Raw genomic sequence first — 10,339 nt, 5'->3', positions numbered from 1 at the left:
ATGATTACATACTCAAGCATATAATGCTTATTTTAAGCAATCATAGTAATTACAAAACAAAGGTTAGCATGATGGCGGAATAAGTACATTAGCTCATTTCAGGAAACGAAAAACAAAACAAAAGACAAAACAGATACACAAACAAGCAGAAAATGGGAAGGGGTTGGTGATACAGGAGGTGGGGAAAGGGCAGCTAGCTGGAGCGCCAATATTTGAGGGGATTTTTTCAATTGTAATAAGTGCACATAAGACACTCGCACAAAGTTAATGCGTATTGTGATCAGAGGAAAAGTCACTACATTGCGCATAAATCGAGACATAATTGATAAGTCGGAAAACAACAAAAGAACATGAGAGAGGTTATGGGGAAAAATTTGTCAGGCAGCATGTCGCATGACAGTGTCTAATAAAAGTAATGAGTGAAGTATAGAGGCTCAGTTACGGAACCTGCCCGTCTGTCTAATATTTTGCTGTTTAAACCAACAGTTTGTCAAGACAATAATAATTCCGGAGGAAAAGCTGTTCCCAGTAATGACCCTCCCATCCAAAACTACCCTCCCCCAACCCCTACCTCCAGAAGAAAAAAAAACATAACACCCCCTTCCTCCCTCTCCCACCCCCGTCCCCCTCCCACCAGCTCTCGTCAGTTTTCCCCCTCCTTGTTAATAGCAGTGTCAGTGGCTGTGTGTTGGGTGTTGGCGATTATGTCCAATTAGTACGGCCAGTCAATCGATAGCCCCATTAGACACCCCTGCCCCCCTCCCTCCCCCTTCGGCCCACAAACCGACATGGGCAAGATGAGACAATTAAGGGTTTGGGGCCGCCGAGAGAACCGGAGCCGGAAGCTCCGCCATTGCAGAGCAATCTGTGTCGGCTCTAAGCGGCTTTCTTTGGCCTAAAGACATTTTGGAGTCTGTCCCCTCCGTTTGGCGCTCGTTTAGAGACAGGGCTTTTGTTTTTATGGCTGTCTTAAGGGGTGACATATTGCGCTATGGTGTCTTTGCTTGCTGAGCATGGCGTGTTGCAGGTGACAGTTTGGTTTGCGGTGTTGAGATTTTGCTCCCTCCCTTTGTCGCTGGCATATATAGAGACAGCTATTTTTCACACCCTCTTTTAGTAATATCTTCTTCATTCACGGTCATTCTCATTGCTGTATGATCCCATTCCTGGGAAATTCGGTTCGCTTCCTTTATAAGGAAATCTAGCAGCAGCAGCAGTAAGAGTCGCGCTATACCCAGGTGTGTGCACGTCTGTTTAGGTCTAATCACCCATTTGCACGTCTGGGAGCCTGGCCTAGGTCTTTTACGTGCCGTTGCTGTGACACACGGGTGGGACATAGATACCATCCCTGAGTCTGCGCATACATGTGACCCGTGTCCGTTCCGGCCTGGACACACACACACACACACACACACACACACACACACACATACACACACACCACACACATACACGCGCGCGCGCACGCGCATACACACACACACACACACATACACACACACACACACACACACACACACACACACACACACACACACACACACACACACACACACGGGAGAAGTCCAAAGTTTCACGTTTCAAAGGAATTTATTATCCGAAGAATTCTCTCAAGGACAGGAAAGAAGAGTTGGCAGTAGAATTCACGTACTCATGTTCACATTTACATTCAGCTGTGTTTGTAAATTAATGTGGAACGCACGTCATTATACAACCAGTGATTTTGATTGATTAAGTCGCAAGCAAAGTATTAAAAACAAATCAGCAAAACAAAAAAAGACACATGCCAATGTCATCTACTGACTGTCACAAGTTTACGAAAGAAAAAAAAAGGAACCATAAAAACTGGAATAATAAAAAGAAATCTTGTTTTGTTCTTCAGATAAAATGGAATGCTTTCACTTGAAACATTATTACTGCGTACTTTCTTTCTTTCTTTATTTGGTGTTTAACGTCGTTTTCAACCACGACGGTTATATCGCGACGGGGAAAGGGGGGAGATGGGATAGAGCCACTTGTCAATTGTTTCTTGTTCACAAAAGCACTAATCAAAAATTTGCTCCAGGGGCTTGCAACGTAGTACAATATATTACCTTACTGGGAGAATGCAAGTTTCCAGTACAAAGGACTTAACATTTCTTACATACTGCTTGACTAAAATCTTTACAAAAATTGACTATATTCTATTCAAGAAACACTTAACAAGGGTAAAAGGAGGAACAGAATCCGTTAGTCGCCTCTTACGACATGCTGGGGAGCATCGGGTAAATTCTTCCCCCTAACCCGCGGGGGGGGATTACTGCGTACAAGCACTGCGTTTATGGAATGCTTTTGATAGAACAGTCCGACACTGATTCAATGAACGGCAATGACCAACAAAAAAAACCTAGGAAAAACACTTTTGCTTTGGGTACTTTTGACAGTAGAGCTGCATTCTTTATGACCATTTTCAGACTTTTTCTGATGATATAACCATGTCGAGATATAAATCGCCTTTTCTGTAAATTGATAGATATAACTGCGTATTTATGTGCATTTTTACTGCTTGGAAGAAAGGAGGGAAAAAAACCCATCAAGTAAAATTATCATGGAGATCATTCTTTCCCTTTGGGTCACAATACAATTCAATATTATTTGAACAGTGGCATAATATATCATATATATATAAATGTAATCAAACATCATCATTGTCGTCATCATTATCTCAAGGAACTGTACACGATATGATATACGAGAACAACAGTAGTACACAAGGAAACACACGGAATGACTGGTTCGGGAATAAACATTGCATGACCATGCATGATTTCATTCTTACATAGCAAAAAACAAGTTTATACAATCATATGTTTGATATCAAATTAACAACACCAAGAAACACGCGCACACAACACATGACTGCAACGAGTCGTAAAATAACAAAACATGAACAAAATTGGCTGAGCTGGGCTGGGGGTGGAGAGGGGTGGGAGTGGGCGTAGGGGGTGTGGATTGGACTGGAAGAAGTTTTTAGTTTTTGTTTCCTTTAAGGCAAACAGGCAAGCATCAAGCTTCTTTCAAATAAAAAAAAAACTGTCATCAAAATATCTACCTCTCCCGGGGGAACTGCAAAAAAAAAGAAAAAAAGTTTAAATGTAAGACGTATGTTGAACTCGGTTTCACAACAATTAAATCAAAACTTGACTAAATGTAAAAACGCGTATCACCAAAAAATAAATAAAATTCTTTTAGAAATTTACCAGAATTTTGTATTAGTGAAAGTCTTGAAATTCACCTGCAAGGGCATCCAACAAGTGTGAACAAGTTCCGACCGATCTTTTAAGCTGATCCTATTATTTTGCCACTGTTTTTTTTATCCTGATAAAAAAATGTCACATGCAGGTAGTCAGCGCAACTAATCATAGATCTTTTAAATCTTAAAAACAGTTCCTTCCTCTTGTTAAGGTGACGTCATTCCGATGTCTATTTTGTATCGCACCACGGATCCATGGCTATTTTCAAGAAATTTTACATGGAATGTTTTTTTTAATGTTTTTGTTTTTTTTGTTTTTGTAACGTCCCTCTAATTCTAAATGGAAGGGAAGGTTTTTTATAAGAAGAGATGTTTGGCAAGCTTTTGTGGAAAATTGAACAAAACACGAGTAGTTTCGTATACATGTTCGCCAGCAGGAGATCAACGTGTTTCCCGTGTTTTCTGCTGGTTAAAACGTTTCTTTCTTCTTTGTTCTTTTGTTGTTGATACTGAATCCTTTCACAGCAGTAGGGAAATATTGCCTTCGCATTGACCTCAGATAAAACGATGTTCTTCAATATCGCTGGGAGACTTTAAATCGACAAATTGTGCTTGCTATGGAGGTCTCAGAAGATGTTACAACCCAAAAGCCTACTTATGAGCTTTTATCTTATTTCTTCAAATTTCGTGCAAGGTGAAGTGCGGGTTGGTGAGAAGGGATGGCGCATGCTACCAACAAAATGAAGTGAATGAGGGAATGATTGATGTTGATGTGAACTGCATGCAGTAAAGCTCGCAATAACACACACACACACACACACACACCACACACCTCTCTCTTTCATTCCCTTACTCTCAGCATGCACCCTTCCACTATACTGAATGAGATGAAAATGTGCAGGTCCTTGTTTTCCTCATACCAAATTGAATGACATTTGGTAGTTTATTTTATATTACTATACGTGGAATCCGAATAGACGTCTCATTCACAAATACATTGTGTAAAGCATGCATGCAGTATTTGCATTCACAAAAATTAACAAATAGTAATGGCAAATAGTACAAACACACATGCTGGAATGAAGAAAAACAAACACTGCCGTATAAATCAGGTTCTCCAGCAGGCTTGTCTCTTATGTCTTGTTATGGGCAAATCGTCTTATGCATCTTAACTCTTTTGTCGCGTATATCTCTTCTAACAATCAGACTAAAAGTATGATGCAGTTGTCTTCTGCAGATGGTTATTCAGTCTGCCAGTCGCAAACTTTTTCTTATGCCCTTTTTCTTAAATATATATACAAACTCGTATATTTGGAATGAGGTAAAAATAAAAACTGGAACATTTCTGTCTCTCGAATCATGACACTTTCCCCTCTTGGATGGAGGCGGGGAGGGGGTGAGGTTTGGGGAGGGACACAGCGGTACTCTAGCTCATAGCTATATACATGATACAAACAAATAGTTACGCAGGTTAAAGAATCTGTTTCATCAGCGTCTCATTTTTTTTTAAACAAGTCACCCTTGTCGGACAGCCATGCGTTTCACCTACAGCCATGCGTTTCACATGCAAACAGCACTGTATATTCAAATGCGGACATGTTTACATAAAATCAAGGCATATTAAAATGCAGATTAAAAGCAAATCCAAAATTCTACTCACTCACATACAAAAGATTGTTGTCTTGTAGTTCAGCTAAAGAATGGCTGCAATGTGATAGATTTGGCAACAAACCATGCAAGGTCCGTCATTTTTAAAGTCTGGGTAAGTATATTTTAAAATGTTCACACACACACACACACACACACACACACACACACACACACACACACACACACACACACGCACACACACACACACGCTGTTAGAACAATAACATTTACAAATTCACATTGTATATTTAAAAGTCTTTGGCGTCAGCAGATTATACATTTGCACTTCTTCATTGACGACCACAACCTTTCATTTTTCTTTTCTCTCTCTTTGTATATGCTTGTATCCACGTAAACTGTTCGGCAAGGTTTGACCAAATTGGAGTTCTAAGCCAAACTTGAGAAAATTCGTGTATTGCTAATAGGTACGAGTAACAGTAAAACCTGGCTGAACCTTTTCTGAGAACATCGATCGTCAGGTCCTTAAAAAGACCACCCTTAAAACATAAGACGCCACATGCAGACTAGCAGAAACCTAGGTCCTTTTAATATTTTACTACATCATTACGTATAGTAGATCTTTAACAAGAACGTTTCGTAGCGTGGTCTAATTTTTTCCTTGGTTAAAAGAGACATCAATAATAAAAAAATTAACATAAATGGCAGTAAAGTGGAAGAAAAACAACAACCACAAGTCGGTTCAGCTGAACATGTCAAAACTAAATGTACACACCTGCTAGGTACATTCTCAGGGCATCTAATTAAAGCGTTGAAAAAAATGCCCGGGCAGTTGAACGTTTGGCCTACTTTCCGGCCTAACAAGCTAGACAAGTTAGATTGTCGGGCAAAAACTCTCCAGTTGAAATGCGATAAGCAGAATGTTGATTGTTTTTTTTCTTAACCTGCCCGGACTTGGCTGCTGGATTATTCAGTTCAAGTTCAGTGTAGCCCTGTGCTCGTCTGGCATGATTCGAATCCGTTTCAGTAAGCACAAAGCCCTGCGATCAAAGTTTCGCGACCACATCACTACGACCATATTCATGGCCTCGGGGATGTTTAATCGAAAAGTTTCACAACTACCACAATCATACACAGGAATGGGCCACATCCTGTCGTGTTAAGGAGAGGCGGTGTTGACGGTTACTTCCACGTCAATGGGAGTAGTGTCAACAACTACCACATCAGGAGAGTAGCGGAGGCGTCGTAAGCCACCCCGTGCGCGGTCCGGGTCTGATGGGCTGCCGTGCTTCCCGGGCGAGCTGTGTTAGTCCTCAGAAAGCAAAGTCATGATGTCCACATTGCTCAAAACATCGGGTTTGCGTCAACCACCATACGCTGCCGTTCGTCAGGTACGGAGAGTTGCCGCTGACAGCATGCTTACAGCGGAGGCGTAGTAAGCCACGCCGTGTGAAGTGCTGGTCTGATGGTCCTCAGTCCTTGCTGCACAAAGCAAAGTCACGCTTCATGTATAGGGGATGTCACTACCACATCCTGCCGTTCGTCAGGTACGGAGAATTGCCGTTGACGCCAGCAGCGGAGGCGTAGTAAGCCATGTTGTGTGCGGTGCTGGCCTGGTGGGCTGCCATGCTGCCAGAGAGCTCCGCTAGCCCAGGGGACCCGAGAGCACCCTGCGCCATCTTGCTGCCAGGAACTGCGCATGACGAGTGCAGCGAGGGTGGCTGCCCCCCGGCGGGGGATGAGGCCCCCATCCCGTGCAGGGCGGCGGAGGAGGAAGAGGAGTGGGAGGAGGAAGAGGAGGTCGAGCCGGCGGAATGCGCAGCAGCCGAGGAAGAGGAATGCGATAGGGAGTGGGGGTGATGGGAGTGGGCGTGTGACGGGTGCCCTCCTCCTCCGCCGCCTCCGCCGCTGGCCGATTCACCGTTGGTGGTGGGTTTGCCGTCTTTGACAAGCACGGGGACGTGAACCTTGCGGGGAGACGGGTTGTTGGTGCTACCGCTGCCGCTGCTGCTGGACTTCAGAGAGCCACCACTGCCCCCTCCTCCTCCTCCGCCGGAGTTGGAGTGAGAGCTACCTCCAGAGCCTGAAGAAGACCCGGGGCCGTCCTTGTCCTTGTCCATCTTGTCCTTGTCCTTCTGCATGCGCTTGTTCTTGTAGCGGTGGTTCTGGAACCAGATCTTGACCTGCGTGGGCGTCAGGTTGATCATGGAGGCCAAGTGCTCGCGTTCGGGGGCCGACAGGTACTTCTGCTGCTTGAAGCGTCTCTCCAGCTCGTACACCTGTTGCAACGAGAGGATGGTCATTATTGATGTTGTGAGGAACATATCTCTTTAGTGCGCAAGAGCTCAGCCTGGATTTATGATTGAAGCATTTCTGATAAACAAACCTTTATTTTTCTGTTTGAAATAAATGAATACAAGTGGTTTTTTTTTAAATCAAATAAACTCCTTTAAGACCAGATTTTGCAGATGTTTGTACAGTCTTAAAACTAGACTGCTGTGCATTTTAATATGAAATCCCTCTAAAAATCTGTTGTAAATATCTTAAAGGACACTGACTATAAATTGTAATCAAGGGACAACTAACCTGTGCTTGTGAGAAGAGGATGCGTCGTTTTCTCCTCTGGGCCAGCGGGAACTGCATACCCCCTTTGTGCTGGTCAAACATGCCGAGAGCCGGGTTCATGCCGCCCCCCATACCCCCCATAGACATGGAGGACATGGCGCAGCTGCTGGGGTTCATCGACAGGCGGGAAACTGTAACGACAAGAAGACAACACAAGGCCTTTAAGAACAGAGTAAGATATTGGAAAATATTGTCCTGTGATATTGAAAAATATTATCATGAGATATCGGAAAATATTGCCCTGCATGGTGAGGAACCAAAGATAGGCAAGAAACTGACAGGAGGAAAAACAACAGCGCCGTTAAGAACAGAGTAAGATATTAGAAAAATATTGCCCTGCCATACTGGAAACTAGTGTCCCCATATAGTGGGAATCCCATGACATGCAAGAAACGGTAATGAGAAAAGAGACACACAACCCTGAAGAAGAAGGTAATACATAGGGAAACTAACATCAAGGTTGGAGATAGTGAGACCAGACAGATTCCAAGGTTTGGGTCGCGAAGTGACTTCAAGGCGAGTACATTGAAGCAGAAAATGGTCGATCGTGTTCGGCGTCAAAGCGAGGCTCACGAACAACCACACGAAACTGTGTAAAAGCAACTGAGATGAAGAACAATAAGACGAAAATAGGGTACAGACAGACAAGATGAAAGTAGCAGTCTGAGGATTAAAGTAACATTTGGCATCTCACGACCACAGAGCATCTCGCAAAAAGAAAACATACATTCGTCAACGCTGTCGGCACTGTCCATGCTAACGCTGTTACTGTCTTCAGAGGGCGGCGGCGTAAAAGAATACGGATTGTAACCGTACGCTTCCCTCAGGCAAAGCGCATACATCCACGCATCATGCGGGTATACCATTGCAGGAGGATAACAGCAAGGCATCTCGCCATCCGATGTCGAAGCATTTGAGTAGAAGGACGAATTTTCACAAGGCACAAGCAACGACTTGGATGGAAACATTTTGCAGTCAGTCACTGGACTACAAATAATTATTCTCCCAAAATGGCACTGTCATTAAAACTTCACAGGGTTAAAATCGGGTCTCAAAAAACAGTTCTAAAACAAGACACATAAAACACAATTTTAGCCCCAGAATAAAATCCAGGTTGTCACATCGCGAGGTTAAAAATCTATGTCCTGCTTTTACGGCTGACAAACGAAGAAGAAAACACGCTTTGTAAACGGAGACATTAGTTGTGCGCGCACATGTTGTGAGCACAGTTCGAAAACAGTTCACAGAAGACGAAAGAAAATCGTGCAACATACCGAGACACTCTCCCCTCTCTCTTTCTCAGTCTCTCTCTGTCTCTCTCTCTCGCACACAAAAATGGAAACAAGGAACTTAGTCGATAAATATCGACAGGGGGCCGACAAATGGTTTAAATGGGAAATGTGTGTATATGGGTGTGGATTTGAAACAAACAAACAAACCAACCCATGTGAACCCCGGGCCGCAGGCCTTCGATGTAGTGATTGAAAAAAAAAGGATGTTCTCAAATGGTTCAATTCTCATTTGGTCTGATTCTCAAATGGTACCGGTATACTCCCCCCCCCTGGCCGCAGGCCTAGGAGTAAAATTTTTATAGACACTGACCTTCTTCCCAGGGGTCATTGACCCAGTTTTAGCTATGAGAGGTGGTTCGCCCAGAGGCTGTAGAGTATACTGGGGCGGTCTCTTTGATGTCTTGAGAGGAAACTTGGCCAGGGTAGTACATGCACCAGAACTGGTGGACACCAAGGACAAACATGAAATCGAAGCAGTTTGCTTTCAGAGAGAACGGTCGTCAGCAACTCAAACTTCTCTGTTTTCTTTTTTTTTTTAAATCTGACTTTCTTTGTGGCCCCCTGACTCCGCCCCCTCCCTCTGTAAGGACCCTCCTCCACAAGGACCGATTTTTGTCAACATTTTAAAGGTCGCTAGAGAGGGGTTCCACTGTATGACCTAACCGCTACTGGCAGACGACCTCAATCTTCACGCGCAAAGACGAGATTAATAGGTGCTCGGTTTTGGTATTTTGAATTACATTACATTAAACCTTTGTTGGGTTTCATGGTCATGGCAACAGCCATAATAATATTACATGATGTATAATATCATATTTCAGCATATGTGAATTACATGTCATCATACTAAACTGTCATACATTTTTATTCCTACATTATTCTGATTGATCACAACCAAACCTACTATCATTGGACACATCCAAATGCAAGCGCCTGTTCTTGACAATTTCTCTCTGATCTAAATATAAAATCAGTGCAATTTCCTGGGTCGGGCTTTGCCACAGACACTCACGGTTTGGCCTGTAGGTAAAATGTCTTCTTCTTCTTCTTCTTGGCGTTCGCAGAGGTTACACAATCAGTCCAGCACTGGTGATAAATGTTGTCGTTTTCTCCAACTCCTGTCGACTGCCGTATAGTTTGGTCTGCAAGGGAGTTGGTGACGGCCACACTTCTTTTCGTTCCTCATCTAGTAAGGGACATCGCTGTAAGATGTGTTCCGCTGTTTGGTCCTCTTGACCGCAGGCACAGGTTGGTGATGGCGCCAGCTTGAACTTTCGGTTCATGTGAGCATTGAGCCTGTTGTGGCCAGTACGCAGCCTGATGAGGTTGACTTGCTGCTCTCTGGACATTGTGTGGTAGTCATCTCTGTTTGTCCTTGGCCTCATCAATGCCTTGATGATTGTCTTCTGCTCACTAAAGCTGACACTGTTTTCAGGTTGGTCTTCCACGGCTCCTTCTTTTGCCAGCTCATCTGCCCTTTCATTTCCTGGTATCCCACAGTGTGCTGGTATCCACTGGAGGACAACTCTTCTGGTTTGTCTGACCATCTGTAATGCTTTGGCCAGCTGTGGGAGTTTGTCGT

The 10,339-nt window shown here is 43.7% G+C and overlaps 1 protein-coding gene across 4 annotated transcripts in view; it reads right to left on the bottom strand.

The window, feature by feature from the left end:
* Positions 1–1,571: 1,571 nt before the first annotated feature.
* Positions 1,572–10,339, bottom strand: part of LOC138953151 (homeobox protein Nkx-2.1-like) — a 34,245-nt gene continuing 25,477 nt past the window's right edge. For all 4 annotated transcript variants that reach the window (XM_070324946.1, XM_070324948.1, XM_070324947.1 and 1 more), the window contains 2 exons: positions 7,427–7,596; positions 1,572–7,119 (listed from right to left, as the gene is read on the bottom strand). In XM_070324946.1, coding sequence (XP_070181047.1) covers positions 6,364–7,119; positions 7,427–7,596 — 926 coding nt within the window. In that variant the 3' untranslated portion in view covers positions 1,572–6,363. The remainder of the gene's footprint in view (positions 7,120–7,426; positions 7,597–10,339) is intronic.

The sequence above is a fragment of the Littorina saxatilis genome, linkage group LG17 (assembly GCF_037325665.1).
Source record: "Littorina saxatilis isolate snail1 linkage group LG17, US_GU_Lsax_2.0, whole genome shotgun sequence".
NCBI classification, from domain to species: domain Eukaryota; kingdom Metazoa; phylum Mollusca; class Gastropoda; order Littorinimorpha; family Littorinidae; genus Littorina; species Littorina saxatilis.
Note: the sequence above shows the minus strand (reverse complement) of the source record. Positions and strands in the feature narration are given on the sequence as shown.